Raw genomic sequence first — 27,194 nt, 5'->3', positions numbered from 1 at the left:
GCTACGTGACATCAGCTAACACCTGCTTAATAAGAAGCTGGCATGAACCTTTTGCACCAATTTTATGTTTTGCTTTTAATCGTGAGAGACATCATGTTTCGTTCACTAAGCAGAACCAGCATTTTCAAAATGATGAAGGAAAAACCTTTTGGTTTGGCTGTGGTTATGAAATAAAATCTTCCACTAGCTTTTCATTCTGTACTTCCTTTTTTTTTTTTTTTGTCAGTTCCGCTATAAGTGGGAGAAGCTGAAGCTGTGCTGTGCAGTTTCTAACCTTCTACGCCAGCGTGTTTCTTTACACGCCTAAGAAAATGGCTAGCAATTATTTTCACTACATGGCTGTTGGTATTTAATGTAAAATATCTGTTTTTTAACAGGAAAAAGAGAATCTCTGTAATCTGGAAAAGAAATATTCCATGCTTTCAGGAGGAAAGGGATTTCCTGTCAGTCCCAATAGTCTAAAAGAGGTAAAAAGATTCACTGCTTTTTACTTTACCATAAGTAACTTTTAATAACACTTCATACAAAAGCACTATAGTACTTAGTGAATCCTATTCATACAAATTTCTTTGAGATGTGATGAAATTACTTTGTAGAGCTATTCATGGAAGTCCAAATGCATGGGTGAGCAAAAATAGCTTCTCTTGGCATTCTCCCAGATGTGACTCGTATTGCCTTAGTCTCTTGCCCTGGAAAAATGATTGTTTTTACGTGAGGTGAAGGGTTGTGTGGAGGCGGGTGTGTAATTTTCTCAAAATAGACAATTAAACCTCATTGAAGTGAAGAAGAATGAGGTCCAGCAATAACTCTGTTCAAGTGCGAATACAGTTCAGTCTTATTTTTGCACTGTAGATTTTACCATCTCCTCCCTTCCTCTATTCTAAGGCTCTACAGTAAAGCATTTTGATCTTTTCAAAAAGTATTGAATTCAAGACTTCAGGCTATTTTGGGTTTAAGATACCTAATGAGCTATTTGTTTAACGATTCTGAATAGTTCGAGGTGTCAAATATTTATAGCTGAAAAAACTGAGTTTGGGTAATGCATGATGAGACCTAGAGCTTACCTGCAGCTGCCAAGACATCGTAGCTTTAAGCCTCAAGGTCCAGGAGCAGAGTCAGTGTAAGGTAAGCCACAGCCTGTTGCAAAGATTCAGTCAGCACGTACGATATTAGCAAGAACTCCCCATATTTATCTTCTTGGCTTGACTCGACGAATCTGCAGATTGCAGATAAACATGAAGTTATAAATGGAGAAGTGGAAAATCTAGCATTTAAAATACACTGATGGGTATCTGTGGCTGCTTCATTAACCTTCGCTAAAGTGACCTGACTGGACTTGCTGGATCTGCTTGTGTTGAAGCCCTGAGCAAGGTCTGCCCCATCTAATGATGTAGGTGTCACCGTGGGAAGCTGGGATCTTGACGTCTATAGTAACCACGTGTCCTCTCAGCATCTGGGAAATGTGATATTGCTTATTTGGCCTCGAAGTTCCCAGTGAACCCAGGTGACCTCCAGCAAGTACCAGTGGGGCTGAGCACCCTTCCTCACTGCAAGCCGTGCTGCAGATGCTTAGACTTTCAGTGTCCTAGGTTGCGCTCTGACCTGGACATCTGGCCTCCCACCAGGACATCTGACAAGTCTAAGCTTCATTGTTGTTCTTTTGAGATGGATCTGCTCATTTTCTTGCTAGAGAGTGGGTGCTACCTCCGATTTTTATCTTTGTATCCACATAATGGTTCATTTAATCAGATATTTCAAAATGCAACTACATTAAGTGAGCCTGACACTCTTTTTATTGAAATGGGTTATTCAGCAGTGATGTTCTGTTCACTGTAAAGAAGTCAGTTAGGACTTACTCTAAGGTAAATGAGAGAACGAACAGCGTGAGTTATCTGTTTTAAGCTCAGTGTCCCCATAGGCTCCCTCCTATAAAAGAAATGCCTTTCCTTGCCAGATGTTATATTTGTCTCGGTTCAGTTTTATTTTTCTCTGACTGTTCAGGCACCTTTAAAAAGCAGGCACCAAACGGCCCACAGGCTTAAACAGACTCTCTGCACACAGAAGCTAATTTCAGAGTTGCTCATGTAGCAGCCACAGAGTTGCTCATGTATCAGTCGAGCCTGCGCCCCAACATCTCCCAGCGCCTCCTCCCCAAAGCACACGTCTGTGACCCTCCCACCCATCGCGGAGCTGACTCCTTGCGTGCACAGCAACAGAGAGTTAACACGGCCCCACGCAGGGAGGCAGGATGCCTACTGCTTATCCTAGTACTTAAATAGCTGAGGAAGATCAATGCTGTTTCAAAGTCTAGCATTGATAAAGATGCCTCATCAGACTTGAGACCATTTATTTAATCTAATGTAATAGGGCCCTGAGCTAATGCACAGTGAAGTCATTCGTTTGCTTTTTTTAACCCCATGGTGAAGCCCCGTTGGGGTTGTGAGTCTGAACTGAATGTTTTTCATGTAATAGTGAAGGTGCTTTTATCATCTAGAAAAATGAATGCGACACTGTGTTCATAGACTTGCCAAGTTTTGGTTGCTGGTACACTGCTACTACAAGATGGTTAAGCAAGTTTTATATTTAATCATGCTGGACTCTGTTTTACTGTAATATGGCCACATGTTTTGGGAGGGAGACTTTCGTATGTTATCCAGTCTCCTTCTCATTTAATAGTTCATCACATGGTATCTGAGTCAAGGTTCACCTTCTGTTTCTAGAGTGCTGTGTTCACTGTATGATACTTAATTTTCCAGAATTGTGTATCTGCTTGAAGTAGCTGAGAAAATACATTGAATATTGTGCTAATGGATAACTTGGTATTTTTCTCAACCTGCCTTCTGTGATCTTTGGTAAATTTATGCATTTTTTAAAAGAGGAAATACTATAGCAGTCTGTGGCTTCTCCTACTGAATTGCCGAAGCGTACATACTGGCACGTCAATGTGCGGGTACAGTAGTAGAAACGTAACACCTTCAACACCTTCTCAGTTTAAAAGCAGCTTACCATCTTGATATAAAAAAAAGCATATTTCTGTCTCATTTTGTGACATTGCTTCAACAGTCATTTGTTCTTCCTTTCGCATAGCTTGGCTTTCTATGGATAAGAAGTTTGCACATTTGACTCTTTACAGTCTGGTGCCCTATACTCTATGGGTTAGAATCCATTTTTTTTTTTTTAAATAGCATTTATTCAGTTAACACCAGAACACATGCAATAATTGTGTTCGGCCATTATATCTCAAATCTTCCTGCATAAATCTTCTTTACAGGCAGAAGCACACTCTGATGTCCGTGACTTTCCTCAGTCCGTCTCCTGTATGGTTGTTTAAAAAAAAAAAAAAAAAAGAGGCAAATTGTAATGGCTATAGGACTAAAAAATAAAACAGCATCTTACCCAAGTCTCCTGGTAACACCTGAAGGTTAGAAGTGAATTCCAAACAATGTAAATGGAAGGTGTAGTGTCAGTGTAATTTATAGAATAGTGATGGCTGGTCCTTATCTAAGTTCTTCCCAGTTCTATTAGTCATTTGGCTTACTCAGACTAGCTTAATAGTTAGGCAAGAAACCAGTCAGGGTAAGTTATTTGATTTGAACATGGACAAAACAAAATTTAGGGAATAAAAAGATGGGTGAATAAGATTTGTTCTTCCTTTTCCCCCAATCTGCTTTCCTGAGAAAGAGCTACTTAATTTCTAAAGTGTTTTTACATTTTAGTAAAGTCTTTTGGTCACTTAATGTACATTTGCTTCTTGATTACACAAATGTATTTGTTTAAATGAAGAACAATTTTCAGAATCTTAAGTAGTCAACATTTGATAAGCTTGACAATAATTTTATTGTATTGATAAAGTATTTCAATGATTAATATTTGGCTGTATCGCTCTAAACTAACTTTCATCGTACTGGATACATTAATACCCTTGCACGTCCTTTGGCTTTTGCTCCTTTTAACTTCTGAATTCCTCCTTTTAGGGCTATATCAGTGTAAGTGAAATTAGTGAGCTGTATGGCAATTCCACGAATATATCCCCTTCCACTCAGCCCCCCACAGATGCTGAAGCAGTTGCCACTGAGCCTTCCACGGCTGTGCTGACCAGCCAGCCACAAAATAAAGAGGTTTGTTTGAGAGACATTTCCCTTTGTTTGCATTGTTCTTTCATGGCTGCCTTTTCATTTTCTTTTTTTTTTTTTTTCCATTTTTTGATAATTCAACATGTAACGATTTGACCCTAAGGCAAACTGCCGTCTGCCAGTTACCGAGACAGATGATGATTTAAGAGTAAAGCTGAAGGCCTGCTCCAGTTGTAACTGTGTGTGGCACTTCAGGACATGGGTTAGCGGGCATGATGGTGTTGGGTTGACGGTTGGACTTGATGATCTTAGAGGTCTTTTCCAACCTATGACTCTAGATGTAGATGGGACTTCAAAGACCAGAAAAACTGAATGCTTATGACCCAAGCAGCAATAAGTGACAATCTTTACCTGTTAAACACTATGATGTAATGCACCTTTGGAGAAATGAACCGTGGACACATTTAATGATTACTCGTTTGATGGTGCTTGGAGGTTAATGTTGTATGTTTTGTAGCTTTTTTTGCTTTTTCCTGTGAGGTGGTAGAAGTAGTATATCTTGAATATTTGGGGGAGATGGGTAGCTTCTACTTATCTAAGCTATTTCACAGAGTCTGTCCAATCTGTGTCTTCTAGCCTACTCTTTCTTTTCTTCATTCTTTGCGATGTTATTGACTTTGTAATGACCATAGCAAATTTTGAATAAACCCCCTTTTAAAGGAGTGGAATAATCTCATGAATGTAAAGCCACTTATCTTTGTGTTGCAACTGGTTTAGAGTTTGGCATTCTGTGCTGCTTCTGGTAGTTAAGTACGCTTTGAGAGTTGCAATACAACCCATCTCTTTCCTGCTAAACGCTCGAACAAAACTCAGTGCTAAAACTGCAGCTTGTATGTGCCGTATCTTCTGAGCAATTCCAAAAAGAAAACTCTGTGTGTAATTTCTCTTTTTTCTATAAAGCTAAGATCACCTCTCTGTTCTGGATTTGTGTTTCCTCACTCTCTTTCTCCTCGCTCTATTGCTCAACTTCCATCAGTCCATTGGCCTGAGGTCATGGCTACTCATGTAGATCCTATTCCTTTATCTGATACACCTCCACCTCTACCAGCTAAGAAACACCGCAGGCAACAACAGGTAACAGATTCAAAGCTGATGACTTGGGATTATTATTTTTGTTTGGCTTTGTTATGGTGGCCATGAGGTTGATTTATGTGTAATATGATAGATCATTAGTTGATTGTACTTGCAGAGTGTTGCACTTAAAGGCTTTGCTCATTTAAAAATCAACACAATGCATTATACGATGTTACTGAACAAAAATTCTCCTAATATAAACAATCCAGAGGCAAATACTACTATTTAGGAGCCATTGTAACCATCACAAGACTTGCAGCAATGAAGAACTGGTGGCTGTGTTTGAAATCCTAAATTAATTTTTCATACACTTTTGAACAATGCTCTCCAAAGCTGTATCAGTTTTAAGCCACCAGTTCGTTACAATAACTTGTAAATAAATGTTTTGCTGTGTAATTGGATTCCACTTGTACACCAGACTTGAGCTTTTTAAAAAAATTTAGTACAAGGACATGTGCACAAAATGTGCACATGAATTTAATGTATTTTCTTAATCAGCATGATTTTAATGTGATATTTGTAGAAATCCTGGAAAGTATTGTGAAGCAGGAGTTACTGTGTATTTTAGATTTGGTTCTTTCCAGTGAAGTTCCCAGACTATCACCTTCAGTGTATTCCATATAGAGCATAACTGAGCAAGTAGGTCAATTCATTTTGTCAAAACTATGTAACAAATTACATTTGAAGCATTTCAGAAATCTGGAAGAGCGAAAGAAGCAGCACAGAGAATGCATGTACATGAGTGATACTTTACCTCGCAAGAAAACGACTCCGTCTGTATCGCCGCACTTCAATAGTGCTACGCTTGGACGAAGCGTTGCGTCTAAAGTACGTAGTTGCATGCTATTAATAGCCTTCCAGTGTCTCTATAAAAACCTGTATTATGTTAGAGTCAAGGTTGGGTAGCACTGTAAGCATTACGTAACCCCCTAAATTCACATCTGAAAATGACTTGGAAAGAAATTCGAGTTTATTAACATATGGGAATATCCACAAAGCCTTCCGTACTCCCAGCCTTTACTCTGACCTTTGGAAATGCCATGCTGTAACAGTAATCTTGCATTTGGATTAATGTATCTCAAGGATTGTATTTCCAGGCTAGTTTAGTTTAAATTCATTGTAGACACTCAACAGGTTGTTTTCCTTCCTAACTAAGGCCTCTAAATTCTAAAGTTGTGTATAAAGTGAAAATACTCTTTGTTTGTGACATGGTAAATCAACAAACAGCAGCAAGATGGAGATATTACTTTGAAAACATTTTGGTCAGTTAGAGACTGTGCACAACTAAAATACCCATGTCTGGCTGATATGATGTGACATTAATACCCATGACAAAGCAAGTTATTTTACCATTAGGTGCTGATACAAAAAAAGTCTTGAACAGTAGTTTTAATCACACATTTACAAAATTTCCTGCAGGGACATTTACCACTGGGACAGAGCAACAGCTGTGGCAGCGTACTTCCTCACTGCCTGGCAACCATGACCAAAGAGTCAGAGTCGAGAAGGATGCACAAAGGTAAGACCTTTTTATTTGATTCATTGCTGTTAAAAGTCAGTGTTGAATTTTTCAGAAAATCAGTCTGAAACTGGTGTTGCTATAATCAACAGAGCTGTAAATACAAGTCTCCTTCTTGGTGAAAAAAGGCAGCTCTAAATGTAATTTGCAGACATCAGATGTTAAGATAATGACTTAGTTTTGAACATGTAGTTTTGAACTACGTGGTCACCAAATATAATGAAGTAAACAAGAAAAGGATACTGAAAAATACACATTGCGTTAACTGGGCAAATTTTGTGAGTGATTTTGAGGCAATGTATTAAAGATACTACTTGTTGCTTTCTTTTTTCTTCCTTTTTTTTAGTAGTTCTTTTCACGTTGTGATCTTAAAAATTGTTTATCATGGGCATATATTTTGGCTTGGACAAAGTAATTGCTCAGACAGAGATTCAGTATCATGACTTACCTTTGAGGATCTGTAACTGTGCTATTGTCACCGGTCTTGGGCTACAAAATAGGAAAGGAGAGAGGTGTTTTATCATGGATAGATAGCTGCATTTTTGTAACAGGGACATGACTAGTCTGGATCCAGAAGGAAGTTACATCTTTGAAACATGAGCTTTTAGGCTATGGCATTCTGTGTCTGTTGGTTGTCGGCTTGAGTCAATACACTTAATTTCTGCTTTAACGAGATGCATTATTCATAAGTGTCCTGTCTTCAAACAGAGTTGCTACAGTGCCATCTGTCAGTTTCTTTTCTTTCTGGCATCTGCAGCATTGTTATCAATAGAAGTGCCAGAGGTCCTTATGCAGAATTGCACTGACTAAGCCTGAGCTGCGATAGGATCCATCTTGTTGTTACAGGACTTGTCAGAGCGAGCAGATGTTAAAGGTGAAAGAGCCCGACTGAGGTCAGCCATATGCGCCAAGATGACTCAATACAGGGATGGAATAAGCTCGCTGAGAAGGGATCATGACTTACTACATTCACTTTATAGAGCTGATCTAGTTATGATTTGGTTTTTTTGAGCTTTAGTTATGCAGCAGGCCTTCCAAACCCACCACATTGTGGCTAACGTATCTTGAAGTATTCCGAATGTGATACAAAAGGAGCTTCATGCTTGGCTTGGAAATCTTCTTTAATGTAATGTGTTTGTGAGGGCAGAATTGCTTGCAAGTACATTCATACTCATCGTCATGCCGTTGTGCAGAAAACACTTTGTTTCAATTTGAAAGTCAGTAAGGAAACTTTGATGACAAGAGATCACGTGTTTAAAACTGGAAATACTTCTGTAAAATGGTTGCGAAGGAGCATTAGTGTGTGACCTAAAACACAATTACAATGTATTACCAAACCTAATATAAGCAAAGAGTTTTAAAAATAAATTGAACAGTTTTGATGTTCTTTCTTTTTGTCAGCATGCAATTAAGAAAATCCTAAGAGTATAGGTAGATTTCTTGACTTAAGAGTGAGAAAGAAAATAAAACCCCAGAAACCTAAACTAAATTATGGCCTGACAGTGAAGAGAGGCAGGGGAGAATGAGAGAGATGTATTTGTTAAGGCACTTGGCACAGTACTTGTCATATTCCATGAAGAATCATGTGTGCTATACTGCCTGCCATACTACAAGATGACCATTATTCTTTGAAAGATCCAACAGTTTGAATGGAAATACTAAGTTATGAAGAGAGGCTTGCAGGATTAATTCGTACTGGGAAAGAAGACAGTTTTAGATGGCCTGTTCTGAAACATCAGCTTTGTCAAAGGGAAATGATGCTGCTGACAGGTGCTTTCCTTGAACTCTCACAGGATTTGCAAAGTAAGAGATAGAGTCAAAACATGAAGGATATAGGAATGCAAGGATTATCTGTGGCTTGACTACCTCTCATAGTAGTTAGTGAAGGATTTATTCCCTTTGCATGCAACATGCAGCTCTGAATTTCTTGCTGTTGGAGGAGCTTGAAGATTATAACTTCATTCTCTTGGTCTTAAGTGCCATTGTTGGTTTCTGGGTTTCTTTGTCTCAGTACCACACCACAAACGTTTTTGCATGGCTCTTTCTGCTGGCACGTAGGTATGCCACTGCAGTGCAGAACTCAGCAAGGAGAGAGATGTCCAAGCCAGGTGGCTAGAATCAGATCCTAGAGCACTTCTGTCCAGCTGTACGAAAGGGCCAGGGCGTGCTGGACACACATGGCCATGCACACTGTGTAACTGTCTGTCAGCATTCCCCTCTGCTCCCCCCGCCCCCAACTGCTCTGGGCTGCCCTGACTAGCTTTGTCCACAACAAATGTGGTTTGGGAAGGGGACAGCCCTACGCCGTGAGACAGCCGCCAGCCCAGGCTGCGTCAGCTCAGGCTGGGGGAACAATCCTCGGGCGTCTGTCGTTCAGCCTTGCAGGCACAGCCTTAGTGAATGTCGTGGTATGAGCAGGGAGAGCTCTGCATTCAACTTGGTGTCGTTTCTGGTTTTCCCTAGCATCTCACACCCACGCTCAGCGCACGGAGGAAGAACAAGCTTTTCTTTCAAGTCATGAGTGAAGGACTTGCGTTTCTGTGGGACAGTGAGGTTTGGGAAATGTTTTGAACGTGGTGTAGTATTTAAACAAATCACACAGTACAACTGAAATGGAATACTATTGTCAATTAAAATTCTGAAATCTTATGTGGCTTCCACTAAAATCAGCGAGACTGAGTCTGTGCAACTAAGATTAATTTCAGCAGACATCCTTAAATACATCATTGAAAACTAAGTCAAATCTGATGTCGGTGGACATCTTTGGTGATGTTCTTTTATTCCATCACTCTGTGATGAATGTTTATTAAACAATAAATACAGTGTATTTCTTACAGAAATGTTCTGGAGGTAGATTAGATTTGTCTTTTTGGACTAAGTGAATATTTTGGAGGAGTAAGATCTTCTATCAAATTAGTGGAACTTTGCAAATGTATCAATACTGCTTATACTGATAAATATGAGCTCACTTCTCTTCCTGCTCCAAAAATTAGTTGTTCACCTACAAGAGGTGATGAATAAAAAGTGTTCTTGCCTTGTCATATGTGTTGAACCACTGCTGGCTTTCCTTGTGTTTCTTTTCCCACTTGACAGGTTTTTCACTCCATCAGTTTTCTGTGTTCAAGGTGCTGTATTGCAAACGACAAGGGAGTCTCAGCTTGAGCATGCAGCTGCACCAGGTGCACTGGGGCTGGGTGTGCTCAGCTCGGCGGACATCCAGGGTCTCACACGATAAATGCCACTTTGTCCACTCCGGAGCACTGGCTATCATGCGGTGTCCCACAAACTGCTACACAAAGAGCATGATGCTGTCCTGAGGCACTATTAGTAGCTTACCGCGTTCCTTAGGGCTTAAAAGCATTGAGCAAACTTTTAGGCCAGATGTTTTAGCGTGTTCAGATACAGCTGAAAAAAAGTATATTCAGTCGTGCCTGGAGGAAGAAGTGGCAGCTCGGCTAGTTTGAAAATATCAGCTGAGAATCACCACTAAATTAGTAATAGTATAAAATGAGTTTTCTCTAATTTGCTTTCTCCAGTTTTTCTAATTTCAGTCCAGAAAGGTAAATGTAAAAGTCTGAGATGAAAAAATCTAAAGTAAATAATGAAGTCAGGAAATGAAGACCAGCCACTTGAGTTTGAACATGGTTTTCAATCTCTTTCTCTGCACAGGAACAAGTAATGTCTGTGAATAGATTTTAGGTCAGATCCAGTAGGAAATATTTTAGGACAGATTTTTAAGTACTAAATATTCTTTATTGTAGGATTACCAAAACTGTGTTTAGTCAGTCATCGGAGTTCAAGAATTGTTCTTGGAATTTACAGTCACTGTCGGGAATCGTAGCCTGAGTTAAGAGCCACTTACAAAATGTTTAAGATGATGCATCTTTGATATAAACGATTAGTTGAAAGAGTGACTTGTTAGCAGCCATTCATGAGGTATTTTTGAAGGACTTTATTTATAAATTCACCTTCTGTGTATATGCCTTTGGAAGCAAACCATGTGCAGAAAACAAGAATGAAGAAGCTGCTGTTGGGTACAGTCTACAGACCTCACTCTGCACCGGTCGAAACTCGGTCCCAGGAAGCTCCCACAGGGCGCTGGGTGCCCGAAGCCTGCCCAAGGACAGGCAGGAGCCAGGAGGGAGGGTGAGCCAGTTCCCTCCCGTGGTCTGCAGGGTGGACTCCACAAGGGAACGGTTAGCTGGGAGTTACGATGTGAGACCAGACACGGCACTGGGAATAAAACTGTTGGGGCAGGGAAGTTAGGCACCAGTAAGATCAGTATTTGTATTCTTTGTAAGCTCTCCAGAAAAAACAGTATACTGAGGGAAAGATATATTGTACAAATAAATTACAAGCTTTTCAGAGCAGTTTGCCTTCTTTTTTTTTTTTTTTAAAACTTTCTCTCATCGAACTCAGGAAAAGTCAGAAAAGGTATGAAAACATCCCTTTACCTGGCCCTATCTATCATTGTCATGTTTTGACAGAAGTACCAATTGCATCAGCACTGTCAAGTTGTTCCCAAAATCTTGGAAAACTTTTAAATAATTGTTAAATAATGATAGCACTTCAAAAATTCTTTTTTTCCTGCTGTGAAATAACCTGTCACAACAAAAGTTTTGATTAATGCTAATATCTGCAGAGCTGCAGCTTTGTGCAGGCCTAATTTTTGCTTCTTTGCTCATAGCCACACAAATAGAGCAGAAAATTCAGAAATCTTTGCAGATCTGTGGGTGACAATGACAAGGTAGTCAGACTTGTGCTTCCCACTTTGGCATGTTTCCATACCAAAAAATGTATCTTCACATGTTACTGTCAATCTTTAAAAAAAGAAGAAAGAATGGAAAGAAAAGAAAATGTTGTACCATGACTTTTTTTATGAAGGACTATTTTTTTTGACAGACTTGACAGTGCCACTTTTAATAACAGCTTTCACCTGTGGTTCTGACCTCCCCATAATTTTGTGGTGGTATATCTGGCTTTTGTGATTCTGCAATAACTCTTCTGGATTTATTTTTTTTAAACGGTATGGCTTTATGGAAATTTGCAATATTTTGCTCAACAGTATGGCTGTTAACAGTGTTAAGTTTACTGTTTCACTACAGAGAATACAAGCCAATGCAACTAAAACATTTTAGCTCTTCTATCAGCTGAGATTTGGCTGATAAAAGTCTTGGCTTGTGGGAAACTTTTAGTGAAACACTGGATCTGATAAGGAGTCTAATATTTCTTAAGTGCATGTTCTGTGAATAGGCACCTGAGCAGTTAAAAATTCCCTAAGCAACAGATTGTGCCTGTGTGAGGTGGGAGTGGGGCTGTAACGGAGGCAGGTCGGTCATGAGGCTTCTTGGTGTCAGTACGTAGCCGACCCTGAGCTTTGAACTGCCTGTTGTGACAGAATGAGAACATCGCGTTATGCTTTGTTTCCGTGAATGCGCCTAACAACTGTATATTTCTTGCAGTGTTTAGTAACGTTTGCATGATTACAGAAATCTAACTGATAAATGTTTTACTTAAAAATGGGTTCTTTATCTTCATGGAAGGTTGACTTTCCTTTAGGAGAGTGTTCGTAAAAATGCTGTGTTTTTCTGTGCCTTTAAGATGGGTTTATTCTTCAGTGAAATATAAGATACGGAATTAAGATTTCTGAGTAGGCAAGGTTTTGCAAAGGGCTCAGTAGAAAAACACGCATTTGAATAAAGTTCTTTCAGTAATTTATTTTTTTCTCTCTTTCCATCATGAATAATTGATAACCATTTCACAGGAGCAATTAGTCATTCCAAAGGTTCGAGTATGAAAGGTAATTGCTTATCTGCAAGAACAGCAGCATTTGCCACAATAATGGGAAAAACCCAAAGTGCACATGTGAATCAGTAACACCTGTGTTGTGCGATGCTATTATGTATGACTGCTGAGGTGTATTTGTGTCCCATTTGTCGCTCTTACTAATCGGTGCAATTGAACTTTTTTTGAAATTTAGTGTTCTTTCAAATGGCAAGTAAAGTCCTATTAGTTCCTTAGAAACCAGCTTTAACTGTCTGTGAGAAACCTTTGCATGGTACAGAGGGAAGTGAGGAGGAAAGAGGAAGCTATCTGCCTTGGAAATGCTTGTAGGGCATGATTTCCTTAATAATATGCTTTAATTATTCAGCTTCATTCATGCTTTTCAGATACATTTTGGAGAATATTGTAGCCTTTCCAAGGCAGACCTGCAGTTGTTGGCTCCCTGAACTAAGACTCTCCCCTCTCCAGCCTGGCAAAAAATACCAGACAGTAGCCTTGTATGTGCAGACAGAGAATAACACAGGAAAACATTCCCACTTTAAGCATGTTTTCCTAATGTCAGTGTCTTAATGGTGTCTAGTAAATATTTAACCTGGACTTTGCTGCATTTGTACATTTATCAGCATTTCTCCTGTGTCTGTTTATCTTAAATATGTGGAATGTCAGTGGCTACCTTCCTGTACAAATAGGAGGTTTCCATGTAGTCTAACAGTCTCTCCTAATCTCCAGCTCTGCCACCAGCTCAGATTTTGGGTCAGGAATGTGCAGAGTATTATCAACTTGACTGAGCATCAGAGCTGTGAGAAAGTCTCACTTCTTGCACTGATTGAAGGAAAAGATGAGCAGAGCAGTTGCATTTGTAATCACGTAGATTAAACCAACCTTAAAAGGGCACTGTGAAATAACTTCAGCAGTTAAAACGACAACTGCCATTATACTCCCCTCTTCATCAGGGAAGCTCAACAACCTCTCCATAAGTCTGTATAAATACTGTTGTTTACAAAGAGCAGTGGAGACATCAGATAAAAATAATGCTGAAGAAGTAATTTTTAAAGGAGACGTAGTCAAACATAAGTTCCCTGTGTTCACGAAGGATGGCTTTTCAGAAAGGCTGATTTTGTGGAAAAGTAATGGCACAAAGAACTTAAATAAACCTTGTATTTCTTTACAGTCATTGAGCTATGGGGACCTGCTTCAATCACATAGAGTAAACGGCAGTTTCAAAACTCCAGGAAAGTACCTCTACACTAGTAACTATGATAATGGGACAAGTAGCCTATATTATTTCAGCTGAAACTAAAAGCCCAACTTGCAGTTACCTGAAGGCAAAGTTCCCCAAACAGACAAAAAAATAATCCCCATTTAGTAAAATCAACCAAACAAGTACTCAAGACCATTGAATATCTGGACTTTTGTTTTTTCTCTTTAATCAGTGTAAATTCTTCTAAATCCCTGAATTTAACTGCATTGCTTTCCAGATTAGGCCTAATTTTCATTTCAAAATGAAAATTTCATTCTTTCAAATCAAATTTTCATAATACACATACAAGTGTATTGAAAAGTCAGCCATACTAATCTGCATATATTTGTGTCCATCACAGGTAAAACAGGTATTTAAATCAGTTATTATTAACTTGTGAAATGAACTGTAATATTGTACTACCTTGGTCACAGTGCAGTTAAGACTGAGGTGATGTTCAAAATGCTTGTGCTGCTAACACGTTATGTTTGGGTCACAAAATCTCTGTGGAAAATAAATGTTTCCTCTGTACTCTGTAGGGTATAACCATCAGCGTATCTGTGAAAGCCAAAGGCAGAAGTCTCCTGAATTCTACAGCAGGACAGCATCTGAATCAAATGTGTATTTGAATAGTTTCCGTTACCCAGATCGTAGTTACAAGGACCATGCCTTTGATACACTAAGCTTAGACAGCTCTGACAGTATGGAGACAAGCATATCGGCATGCTCACCAGATAACATTTCCAGGTAAGTCATCTTTCTTCCTGATGTTGTAATGGTCATAGGGTTATCATGAAAAAAGAGAATATGTGCATGTTGATGCTATGGTAATGTGAATGCTGCTAACTGCTTAAGAAAATATATGATCATTAGACAGGTATAATATTTTGTGCTCGTGTAGCCCTTCATCATCAGGTTTAACTATCATTATTTAAAGATGGAAAATGAAAATATGGAGAGGCTAAGTGGTAATGTTGAAGGCCACAGAGAAATCAGTGTCAGTCCTGAACTGGAATTCTGAAGTTGCTGATGCTTTTTTTGGAGTGGGTAACACATGAGCTTCCTTCCCTGGTCACTAGGGACTTCCTGTGACAGGAAATTTCTCAAAGGCATCTGCTGGCAACAAAGTACACTCGTTCTGCATGTCCAGCATGTTCACTTACTAAAGCCTTATGCTGAAGCACTTAGGGCTCATCCCGTGATCTGTTTTTGCCATTTCCCCTCCCTTTTCTGCGTGAGTGAAAACGAAGAGGTGACACTGAAAGGCTTAGAGCCCTCGGCTGCTTTTCTCATCCTCAGAGGCTGTCAGCTCAGGCACCACTCATCAGATAAAAGGAACATCAATGATCTGTGTTAAAAGGCCAGCTGGGTCTCAAAATTGTGTGCGAACAGTTTTCTTCTGACAGTCTGGTTTTAATGATAGTGTTTTCATTTCTGCTAACAGTCCTGCCCCAGCAGTTTCACAAGCATAAGAGAGGGCCGATAAAGTACAACAATGTCACAGGATTAAGAATCCCTTGTGAACACAAGGAGAGCTTTTTTGGCTAGCATGTTGTGTTTTATTCAGCATCTGTTTCCTGTAACAGGGTATCAGCCCTCTGATTTCCTCTTGTAGTCCTTAGCAATGCAATGTTAAGGGTTTCAGAAAATACCAGTGGTGCTGATTCTGCTGGCTGTTTTTTTGTTTGGTTTGGGTTATTTTTTTTTATTGAAGTAAAAGCATTAGGACTCAGGTTTTGAGGATGTTTGTTTTAAATAGATACACAGTCGGCAAGTTTCTGACAGCTGGAGACAGGCTGGGAACTAACTCTTATCTCTGCAGTAACCTGACATGGCAGTGTTATCTGTAAATCTGTCTCTCTTTTACTTGCTGCTCTGACGATTTTGGAGGAAGATGGTGTGTCTCTGAGCTACCTCGAGGCCATCTCATAGGACCTCTAGCCCAAGACTGTGGAGCCCCAACAGCTGTTGAATTTCACTGATGCTGTATGCCCGTCTGTCTCCCTCTGGCTCTTCTGCAGCTTCTAGCCAATGCCAGAAGAAAAAAAAAAACAAACAAAAAAAACCTAAACCAAAACAAAACCCCAAAAACTAAACTAATCGAAAAACCAGAAAAGGACCCATTACAACAGACGTTTCAGTTTCCCACAAGGCAAAGATTGGTGAGGGAAGAAAAGAGCGTGGGCTGATTTTGATGATAAGTCTTGGAAGATAGGCAGTTAATTTTCCTTGGCAAAACTTCCCTTAAGCAAAATGAATTTAGATTGTTTTAGATAGTGTTTGAGAATCTTTTCTAGCCATATCAGACTTTAAAGGAAAATAATTTACCTTGCTTTGTTCTGACACATTTAAAATATATAAGGTCTATAATGCCTTGTGTAAGGTAAGAGAGACCTTTTTTTTCTGGAAATGCATAAAATCTGTCTGTTCTCAAACTACAGAAGAAACAGAACCACTGTAGTCATTCATCGCCTCGCCAAACAGTAGTTGTTTAAAGATTTGTTAGCACTTCTTTTTTCATGGTTGAGGTGTCAGCGATTATGATCTTCTGCTATGCATTGATTTCTGTGAGCAGGATAAGCAAATCAAGGATGAAAGAATTTAACTAAGCTGAAGTATTGGCAAGTTTTATGTGGGAAAACCTAATACAATTGACTATCTACCAGGTTGCTCACATGACTTGATTTACGGCCCCATTGCTCTTACTGAAGTTAGTTGACCCATCTTGGCCCATCAACTAAACACAGTGTGGCCAAACTAGGCTTAGACATCTAAGTCAGTGGCCCCCTATTTTTCCAAAACAATAAGCTTTTAGAGCTCATTTGGATTTCAGATGGATTATACCTTTTCTGCAAGCCTGGGTTAAATGAGGTATTTTATTTTTTTATTGAATGGTATCTTCTCAAGAAACATATCCGCAGTATCAGACAGAGAAATGTCTACTGAAGACTGTCATGTTTCTGAAAAAAATCCTGGTCTTACAGACTTAAGCGTCAGAGGTGTGTTCAGAAAATGAGGAATGTTGTTCTTGCTTTTTTTTTTTCTTTCCCCTTGCCCAGGACACACATTTCCACTGCTTTCATTCTACCTGTGTCCCTTCACAGTTGGTCTGTATGCTATCAAGTAGCATGAATAAACCTGCCATCTGACACCCATTTCCTCTTCAGTGGTCAGATAGCGTTTTCAGTACAATCCCAGGTCAAGTGCCTCTCTGCCCTAAACCTTTGAATCCATTCTATTTCCTTGCATTGTGCTTTAGTCTAATAGCATTATTAATGGTAATACAGTAACATTTAACATCAACTGTTTTTCTTGAACAGCCTAAGATGAAAAACAAAATAGAGAACATGCCATGGAAGTGCCACAGTTGAAATGGCTGTTAAATTGAGATGAAACAAAGAAATTGTATTGGAGAAAAGAAACAAAAGAAAAAAAGACAGGCAGAGGTGATAGCTGTGCTGTGCTGGGCCAGGATCTAGCACTCTTTGTGATTACTCTTATTTCTCTGACTTGCCGGTTACTTTAGTAGATCCTTCCTGACACTGCTCTGTCACTGGATGGCCTTTATGCAGACCTTCTACTCCTCTCTTTTATTGAGCATTTCTTGATGATGAGCTCAGTGAGACACAGAACAGAGACAGTCTACAGCCAGAGAGAGAGGTATTCAGATGGCTACTAATGCCAGCTCAGAGGATCGGTACTGTGTGCTGTTAAGACATGGTAATCACCTCCATCCATATTCTGGTATCTAGAAGAAGATGACAGATCATGGGACAAGATGCATTGTTAGGCACTCGAGTATGCATTTTTCACAGCTCTGCACGGGGAATGTATACATTGACAGTGTACCATATACTTTATACATCATTTTTTGTTAGTGCCTACTGCACTGAACTGGATTGGAACAGTATCAACTTCATTCTTGAACTGCCTAATGTTGGATGGTAAAGTATGTCTTTAAATACCAAGTATTCTTTTAAATAACTGATTTTTTGTGCAGTGCTAGCACTTCAAATGTTGCAAGAATAGAAGAGATGGAGAGACTTCTGAAACAAGCACATGCTGAAAAGACTAGGCTGCTTGAGACCAGGGTAAGCATAATTATATGAGTAAAACTGAGTGGCATGTTAGTTAGTATCCTCCTAAATGCAGCATTGGACCCTAAATAGTTTACAATAGACACTTTAAAAATTACCTCTCCCCCCTTAGTTTTGTCTGGTTTCACCCTCATGCTACATCTTTGAGTACATATGCAATAGCTGCTATCTCAATGGGTGAGTTGATGGTAAAATCACATCAGAAGCTAGGTTAGCATTGCTCCTACACCTGCTAGGAGAGCTGCTTAAGAAGAACATTAATTTCTAAAGTGGTGATATTTGCAATTTTGATTCCAATTCTTGGTTCACTTTGCTGGATATATATTCTGCCTACTTAAGAGGCAAAAAGGGATTTAGTCCTGCATTAGTAATTACATTATCAGCTATAGTTTCACATATAATTGAAGCTCTGCATGTGCTGTGGTATTTAGGAACGGGAGATGGAAGCTAAAAAACGAGCTCTGGAAGAAGAGAAGCGCCGCAGAGAGCAACTGGAGAAAAGATTGGAAGAAGAAACTAGCCAGAGGCAAAAATTAATTGAAAAGGAAGTCAAAATACGTGAAAAACAAAGAGCACAGGTGAGATATGTTGACATGAAATGGTTTTTAAGTGCAAGACTTCCCCTTGATATACAGAAGGGATTAAGTGCATTTCTGCCAATGGTAAACAGAAGTGCTTTCAGCTGAACAGATGGATTTAGTATTTCTGAGGTGTAACTGTGCCACTAAAACTATGTTTGGGCTCTTGGAGCCTTAGATAGATCTCTGGGTATTCACTTAAAGCTAAATAATAGCATAGATATCTATTTAGCATCTTATATCTAAAGTACAAATACTAATCCTATAAGGTTTGTTACTAAGTATGGGCAGAGCAGAATTTTTTAGCCTGAGCAACAGAAATCTGCGAGTGTGTTATTTTAATAAACCATTGGTGGGTTTCTTCCTTTCTTTTAATACATAAAATATCTTGAAATGTGAATTGTCACTTCTAAATACTTGACTGAAAAAAAACAGAAAAAGAAGCTTTTCCAGCTCCACATCTGCTCTGGAGAGGAAATAGTATTCTCCTAATGTTACTGGGACTATACAACATGAGAAACATTATTGAATTAAAACAGCATTACCTCCTACATCATCTTGCTTCTTGTTAGGACTTAGAGGTATCCTGAGCTTTCTTTAGGCTTAGAGATCTTACCTAGTTGTTTATTCCACCACAACTAATAAGATCTACATGGTACAGCAAATAGACTAGGCAGTCATTTTATCATTAGTATAGTATAGCAAGAGAGTGTCTCCATCTTAATATAGGTATCTGAGTGCAGAAGATTCCGTATCATATTTGAGTATCTTTCTGCTTTTATCTGTGCTACCTTTGCTAGATCTTTGTTTCATAAATTACTATTGTATTTTTTTACGAACATTCCTACATGACTTGCCTTTCTAGTTGACAACACTAAATCACAACAATAGGACAACCCCAGATGAACTTTAAGTTGTTTCTGGTTAAATATATCCATTCCTCTGGTTTTATATAAAATGTAATTACCAAATGTTAAAATTTATGCATACTTTACTTGAATGCCTTCTTTTTTCCTAAGAAACTTTAATGACAGCTCAAGTATGGCATTAACAACAATGCCACACTTATATCTTTATCCCAAATTGGAGCACGCATGTGTTGTAATGGAATGTCCTATCACTTACTGCTAATTGGCAAACTTGGCAGAGAGGCTGAAGACTGAATTGGCAGGAACACAACACATATCTGTCAAAAACTAGATACGTTACTAGATACATTAACTATTTTCTCTCCTTTGTACAGTGAGACCAAATTTTTAATTTTTTTCAGCACTTCCTGACACTTAGAAACATGAACTAGGGGAAGGAACTGTGACTTTGCACTTGCCAGAGCTGATGCCAGCTTGTATCATACAGGACTGCATAATTTTAGAAGGGTGCTAAGAGTCTGTGTGGGCAACACAGCTTTTGTTGTGCCAGGAGGTTCTTGAGAATGCAATAAGGGAAAGTCCCTTTGATTTGTGACTCACAGTGGGGTTTAACAGGCTAACTTTAGGCATGGCTGATTAGATTTTCCAGGTCACCGGCTTCTCTGAAGTCAAGGAAGAGACTGGGAAGTGCTCCTTTCACAGGTCATTCAGAGCACCTAAATTCAGCTTGTGCTCTGAATCGCCCTGTGATGAAGCCTCTGTCTGCCCTGACGGCAGCAGGAGCCTTGGGTGACTTGTCTTCTGTGGTTAAAATGGGGGGGGGGGGGGGGGGGAAGGCCTGTGCGTAGAGCCTCCAAGCACAGGAAACAAGCATACTCCCTCAGCTAGCAGAGGTCCCAAATCACGACATCCTCCTGCTTGTTCTCCCAACTTACATCGTCTGGGCTTGATGCAGAGTCCTGAACTGCGACCCAGAGCGGGGCACGGTTTCCTGTGCTGCTTTGCTCTCTCTTGCAGAGGGGTGCGCTTTGGCTCTCTGTGCCATACTGCCAACTGTGAACGAGATACCACATTTAATTTGTTCAGAATAATTCTGAATTTCATTCACAGCAATCTCTGTGAAACTAACTAGGGATTACAGCTCACTCTCATTATTAATTTTTCCCGTAATAGCATGTTCTTATTATTTATATTATACTTTGCATTAAAATACCTGTAGCAGTAAAATATTAATGAGTGAGATATGCGTAGTGAGTGTTTAGCCCTGAGAAGTAAAGGGTATGCTTAACATCATGCAAATGAAGTTCTTACACTTCATCTAAAGCAGCAACACACCTTTACATTTAATTAATGTTTTAATTATAAAACAACCTTGCTGTGCTGTGCCCCCTGTTTTACCAGCTTATCAACTGATGATTTCAGGAAATGCCTATGCTCTAATCTGACTTTTGTTGTTTTGTTGGTGTTGTTATCCAACACTTTGTAAAGTTACAAGTTTTAAGTGTTTTCCTTTTAAAGAAAATCAGGGCTGCAGGCAAAGCTCTTTATTTTTCTTATGTTAATTCTTAGAATCTGTGGGCAGTTTGCAGCAGAAAGAGTGAAGGAGAAGTTAAGACTGCTGTTAAAAATAATATGATTTTCTTTTCTTTATTGTAGGCCCGTCCCCTGACTCGCTATTTGCCCATTAGAAAGGAAGACTTTGACCTACGAAGTCACATCGAAACAGCTGGTCACAACATAGAGACCTGTTACCATGTCTCCCTCACAGAGAAGACCTGCCGAGGCTTTCTGATTAAAATGGGAGGAAAAATTAAAACATGGAAAAAGCGATGGTTTGTTTTTGACAGAAACAAGAGAACTTTTACATATTATGCAGGTAGGTTGCAGAGTCACTACTAGGGTACATGTGGCTCTCTTCTTTTCCTGTCAACCTGAGCTGAGTTACGAACACGTAGGGAGTCCTGAATAAAACTTACATTTCCATTTTGTCGGGTGTTTTGCACATGCACTTAGAGTGCATGCAATCCTTTCCCTGTAGCATTCAATCCTGATGCCAGGTAAGGAGAAATGAGCATAACAGACACAGGGAGAGATGTGGATAGGCAAGAGGAAAAAATGGAAGTCCGTCAGGTTCCTAGTACACAGAATAATGGCTCTACATAATTTAATTTTAAATATTATATACTTAGCCCAATGACAGAATGATTTCTTATACCTTTCATACAAGAATATAATTTATTATACTTACCATGAAAATTAAATGGAATGCTTCTGCAGTCCTGTTGCTTGATGTGCTGAAAAGTCTTTCAGGAAAGTATACAGGAGTAGACTTTTTGAGTTTGCCATATTTTGAGAGTCTAAGCAATTTCAGATGAACAACACGAATACTCTAAATTCTGCACACTGTGTTATATGATAAGCATTACATTAATTTGTTATCTTAGGGGAAACCCAGAAATTTGGAATTTAAGAACATATGTGTGTCTGATTGCTGTGCAAATCTACATGTTTGTAGACTTGGAAGCTTCAGAGGAAGCCAGAAAAATAATGACTCCATGTTCTGAATATTTGTTGTTAGGAGAGGCCAGACAGGGGCATAGGTAGGATGGTCATTGCTAAGAAGCAGAAGAAAACATCAAGTACAAAACCTACCCAAATAGTTCCATTTCCTTTCATGACACTACTGCTTTCCAGCAACTCATAAGGAACTTAAAATTGATGGTAGGGTTATGCATTGCTCAGTCCGTCTTTTTTAAAACACACATTTGAATTCATTACATTTGTTCATTACATACCCACTAAGTATTTTCTACTTGTTTGCAATAATACTATGAAGAATGTGACAAACATTCTTTTTACTTTGTTCTCAACATCTGGTTTATTGGTTAGCAAGGACTAAAAGATACAGCAGTGTTCCCATCTGGTACTGATTTTTAATTTTTTTTTTTTTGTAGTTATGTTAATAGTTAACAGTTTCAGTTTTGAGTGCAGTACAGTTGCCATAATGCAATTTTAATTACCAAAGAAAACTCTTCATAATGTCTCAAAGACGCAGCCAACAAACATGGTTTCATGAGAATTCTGTACCAGTGGCACAAAAATGCAGATGCTTGTATTAGTGAGGATCTGTATAGAACTTTAAATATATAGTAGACTTCCAAAATAAATATTGGTGCTGAAAATTCAGAGTAATTGAACTCTAAGTGAATATACTGGGATATTGTGTTAGTTCTGCAAGTGTACTGATCAAAGAACTTACCCTGAAGTCTGATAATTTAGTGCAGCGACTGAAGCATCTGCGCTTTCTGACCTGAAGCACACAGGGATCTCTAGAAAGACTGTTGTGGTGGGTGCTTGTGGACACCTGAAATGCTCTTGCAAGCCAAATGCCAGGTGGGGTTTGAAAGGAGAGTGGATCACTGTTTGCTTGTACTGCATAGACAGTACACTTTGTATAGTATTGTATTTAGCTTAGTATAATGTGTGCTATAACGTCGTAATCTTACACCTCAGTACTTCTACTGGTCCCCTGGGGACTGGCAGGGAGATTCCCAGCGCTGTATCATTTGGTCTCTGGGATTTCTTTTTGCCATCATATGAAGCTTTGGAAACTGCCCGCAGCTACCGATAGGATGTAAGCTGAGTTTCGTGAGTGTTCAAAATGACAGCAGAATCTTTCATGGGACTGATAAAGATGTTCTGTGTGACTGTGCAGCGTTAAGGTGATACTAACTTGGGGTCAGAAGGCATTATATTCCCCTAATATAGAAGTACTGGGAGTGTAAGGAAGTTTGCCCTTCAGTGTCACAGGCAGTTGTGATGCTTCTTAACACCCTCCAGGATTATTTAACAATTTCTCTTCCATTGCAGGAAAATGGAGGGTACTATAAATGCTTATCTGCCCTGTTCCTTTTTCTTGTGAAACATTATAGTTGTGACTGTTGAGACGTTAAGTTCACAGTCTGTATCCTCCTTGCCAGAAGCCAATATCAGAAGATGTCTAAAATAGTTTAGAAGTGACCCCCTGCGAGCATCTGTTGCTTTCCATTGCTTTTAAAGGGATATTGTCAGCTGTGTCTCTGCTGTAGAAATCAAAACTTAAGTAAGACTCCCACCCTGTATTTCAGCTTTGCTGCAGTGGGATATTGGTACCAGAAACACAGTACCACTGGATAACAACCTACTCCCTGTTAGCAGCCTCCCTGGAGTAACTATCCCTTCAGGTGTTCCCACCTCGGGCACACTGAAGCAAATGGGGAGTTCCCTTTCGCAACAGGGGCAAACTGCATCTAGTCACTTTGGCTTTTACCTCGGCTGTCAGAGTAGGAGAGACCAGACAGACAATTATGATGCTGCAGCTAGTGCCCAGGAACTTCTAACCTCCTGTAATCTTTCCCATGTATCGGAGCTCGTAGAAACTTGCCTACGATCTGCTAACCTCACATTTGAATCATAAGTATTAGCTTGAGACTGAGGGAGATTATTATAAATGGGAAGAAGCATTTTTTAGTAAGTACAAGCACAAATGATGTTCTAATGTAAAGCTTTTGCTATCAAATTGTATTTCAAATTTGCTTATCATAACAGTTTTCCTTTGAAGGCAAACTGTAAGTCTTAGCCTGCAAGCTATGTGAAGTCTGGCTTTCATGGAACTGGAAGACTGGATGTATCTCAGAGACACCTGTCCTTCTGTTGGCTAATACCAGCCATAATGATTAGATACGTCAGTGAAGGGAATGACTTGCAAATAGATGAAGAAATTGCAAAAGCTTTATTTCCTTGGAAACCAGGTGGAAAAGAAAACATATTAAAGCAGGAAATGCATCTCTAACAAAATGGAACAACTAGGAAGAAAGGTTGAAGGTTTCTGTGGAATTTCACAAGCAGAAGTGTTAATCCAGTTACTTATCAGCTGAACACATATGGAAATGTGAATTAAGCTTTTGTTTCTTGAAGTACTGTTTATTTTGATTCTCAAAAGTCATTCTCTCTTTTCCATTTTAGACAAACATGAAACTAAATTAAAAGGTGTAATATATTTTCAAGCTATTGAAGAAGTCTATTATGATCATCTAAAGAATGCATATAAGGTAAACTTTGATACTGTTTTTTTAACTGAGTATCATATGGCAGTACCCAAAGTATAGTACCTGCTGTAAAGTCAAAGGGAGAGCTGACATCAAACAAACAAACAAACAAACAAAAAACCCTGGAGCAGAGGAAAAGGAAGATGAAGCCAGATCAGTGATTAGGACCTGGGGTTTTTTATACTGATGAAAGCAGAGATAAGAGAGCGTCTACCTGCAGAGTGATGGTCCCACATGGGATTTGCTGTGAGGAATCCCTTAGTCCAGCAGCGAGCCCACTGAAGTGAGTGCCTTTGGCAAATCAAGGAATGGCTGTATGCATCTGTCACAAGGAGGGGGTTAACTGGTCCCCACAGCTCGTGGCACACGCTGCCTCTCATCTGTAATTTAAATGAGCTGTGGACAAGCTGAATATATCCTCGGCACGTGGATTTGCGAAAGCCAGAGTGGCACTGACCACTGGACTGAGTGGGAGAGTTAGTTGTTTGGGCATGAAACAACAGTTTGGGGCCCGGTACTACTGTGTAATAGTCTAGCGGAAGTGTGTCGTAAAAAGTGTTTGTGCTGGACGCACTTTAAACACATCTCTGCTTCCAGGGCTGCAATGCAGGATGCAGTGGTACGGCATTTTGCATTTTATCTTTCTCCTTAACCCTATCAGAAATCTCCCTGTAAGTAATTTTATTCTGGTGCCAGTAAATGGCTTTGGCTTCATTCTTCTGATATCCTTCTTTCTATTTTGTTTCAGAGTCCCAACCCGTTGCTCACTTTCAGTGTTAAGACACATGACCGGATATACTATATGGTTGCTCCTTCGCCAGAAGCCATGAGGATATGGATGGATGTTATTGTTACAGGAGCAGAAGGCTACACCCACTTCATGTTATAATAAAAGGAGGCAAGAGGGCATACTGCAATAACGTAACATATGAAGTTAGCCATATGTAGTGAAAGCCAGTGAATACTCTGAAATGTCCTCCTCATGATGTGCACCCGAAACCTCAGAATGAGATGGTTTTACAAATGCATTGAAAAGGGGGGCTTGTTATTTGTTTTAGTTGATCTTTATAGGAATGAAAGAGCTAAAGCTGTTGAGAGAACCACAGAGCTCCAGAATGAATAATCGGGCAATTTAAATTACAGCATCTTGATTCAATGATAATTTTCAACTAATTCTCTTATACGGAGAATGTTTTCATAAGCTCATACTAAACAGTTTACAAATGTGTGTGTTCTCATCAGTATGCAAAAATTCTAGTAATGGAACAAAAAGGTGTAACAAGCATATATTTTAATATGCAGCATTTGACATTTATAGATGATGAGGTGACTTTTTAAAACTTTCAGACAAGTATTTTATAAAAATATAAACAAAAAAGCAACCCTAAGGTACACGCAGTTCTTGCCTTAGTAGTTCAGTATTACAACAGAACCAAAGAGTCATACAATTCCCTTACCATGTTTTCAAAACGTTACTTGTACGTAACTTTCTGTAAGGGGACAGTGCCAAAACCCTTCATGACTTTTAAAGAAATTAAAACGTTACGATATTCTGTGTGTTCAAACACCCAGTGACACCAACTGCATGTTTAAAGTTTGCATCTATGGAGCTCAACAAAAAAAAGAGAAGGATGGCTTTGTAAAGATGCATTTTTCCACAAGGATATGAAATGGAAACACATGTATTAACTTCCTCATCAGGAGGGGCTTTTTGTAATCTTCCCTGTTGAATAGAATGAGCTGATTCTAGACCCTACGGCAATTTTCCTTTATGTAGTAAGGTCCTAGTATGGTTCTAACCTTACTCTGTGCCAAGTGAATGCTCTACAGAAACCTCTCAAATGCTGGTCCCCTTGAAACCAGCATCAAAATCTCTACCTATCTAAATAGTTTGGAGCCAAGTTTTCAGCCCCGGAGAGTTGGGTTTTTAAGTGTATCTGCACAGAATAATGCTGTCAAATAGAACAAAAAGAGGCAAGTTCTAAGAGTTTATGCTAAGCAGTGTATGAATAAAAAACCCTGAAAATTTTAAGTAGCAGAGACTGAGATTCCTAAAACAACAAAAATACTGAGGGTGCAGTGGTCTCCCATTTTAAAATCTCTTCCAAGTCCTTGAGTAATATTGCAAAAAAAAAAATTATTTAATCGAACTGGATTTCAAGAAAGTCTCTTATGACTTTAAAGAGGTTCTATTTCAGTAATCAAGCTTATGTGCTATGTGGTTTGTGTAACAGAAGAAAGCACATTAGCCTTTCTTTTTTTCTCAATGAAAAGCTAATGGCTTTTGATGGAACAAATAAAAAAATGAAAGCAGAACAGAGGTATGCTGGCAGAATATTTTTGTCATTCTTTTTAAACCCTGTATCTAATGAACAGGTTGAATTTTTTGTGGTGTACACAGGTGATACGGTTGCTCTAGCATGATGACCATCAGTTTTGACTTGAATTATGGAAGAAGGGACTGTTATTGCAAGATAATTGTTATCATCTGTGCAGATCACAGCTTGTAATCTAATGATTTAAAACACTATCAGAAATAAATTGCTTTGGTTTATATAATTATTATTTTTCCCTGATGTATCTTGATTTTACTCCTAAGTACGGTTATAAAGGTTTTCTAATAATGATTTTTGTATCCTGCATGATGCAATGAAGGCATTTCAATAAACATTTTTAAAAATACACTTGTTTTAAATATCCACTTGGTGCTTCATCGTGAGACATTTCTACTTGTCTTTTAAATAGTCATATGCAGCTGTGCAAGCAGTTTTGTATTTCTTAGTAATGCTTAATCTAACCGTTACATGTGCTTC

General features: G+C 39.0%; 1 protein-coding gene across 7 annotated transcripts in view; it reads left to right on the top strand.

The window, feature by feature from the left end:
- The window catches only part of PHLDB2 (pleckstrin homology like domain family B member 2), a 69,086-nt gene extending 42,023 nt beyond the window's left edge, over nucleotides 1-27,063 (top strand). For 4 of the 7 annotated variants that reach the window (XM_075435143.1, XM_075435152.1, XM_075435130.1 and 1 more), the window contains 11 exons: nucleotides 378-467; nucleotides 3,975-4,118; nucleotides 5,034-5,207; nucleotides 5,895-6,035; nucleotides 6,627-6,726; nucleotides 14,290-14,497; nucleotides 17,751-17,841; nucleotides 18,279-18,425; nucleotides 20,951-21,170; nucleotides 24,299-24,384; nucleotides 25,130-27,063. In XM_075435143.1, the coding sequence (XP_075291258.1) occupies nucleotides 378-467; nucleotides 3,975-4,118; nucleotides 5,034-5,207; nucleotides 5,895-6,035; nucleotides 6,627-6,726; nucleotides 14,290-14,497; nucleotides 17,751-17,841; nucleotides 18,279-18,425; nucleotides 20,951-21,170; nucleotides 24,299-24,384; nucleotides 25,130-25,270 (1,542 nt within the window). In that variant the 3' untranslated portion in view covers nucleotides 25,271-27,063. The remainder of the gene's footprint in view (nucleotides 1-377; nucleotides 468-3,974; nucleotides 4,119-5,033; nucleotides 5,208-5,894; nucleotides 6,036-6,626; nucleotides 6,727-14,289; nucleotides 14,498-17,750; nucleotides 17,842-18,278; nucleotides 18,426-20,950; nucleotides 21,171-24,298; nucleotides 24,385-25,129) is intronic. The other 3 variants (XM_075435168.1, XM_075435158.1, XM_075435178.1) reach the window with 2 other exon arrangements.
- The last annotated feature ends 131 nt before the right edge of the window (nucleotides 27,064-27,194 follow it).

This window comes from Opisthocomus hoazin, chromosome 1 (genome assembly GCF_030867145.1).
Source record: "Opisthocomus hoazin isolate bOpiHoa1 chromosome 1, bOpiHoa1.hap1, whole genome shotgun sequence".
Classification (NCBI taxonomy): Eukaryota; Metazoa; Chordata; class Aves; order Opisthocomiformes; family Opisthocomidae; genus Opisthocomus; species Opisthocomus hoazin.
The sequence above is the reverse complement of the archived record's forward strand: the minus strand, read 5'-3'. Positions and strand labels throughout refer to the sequence as shown.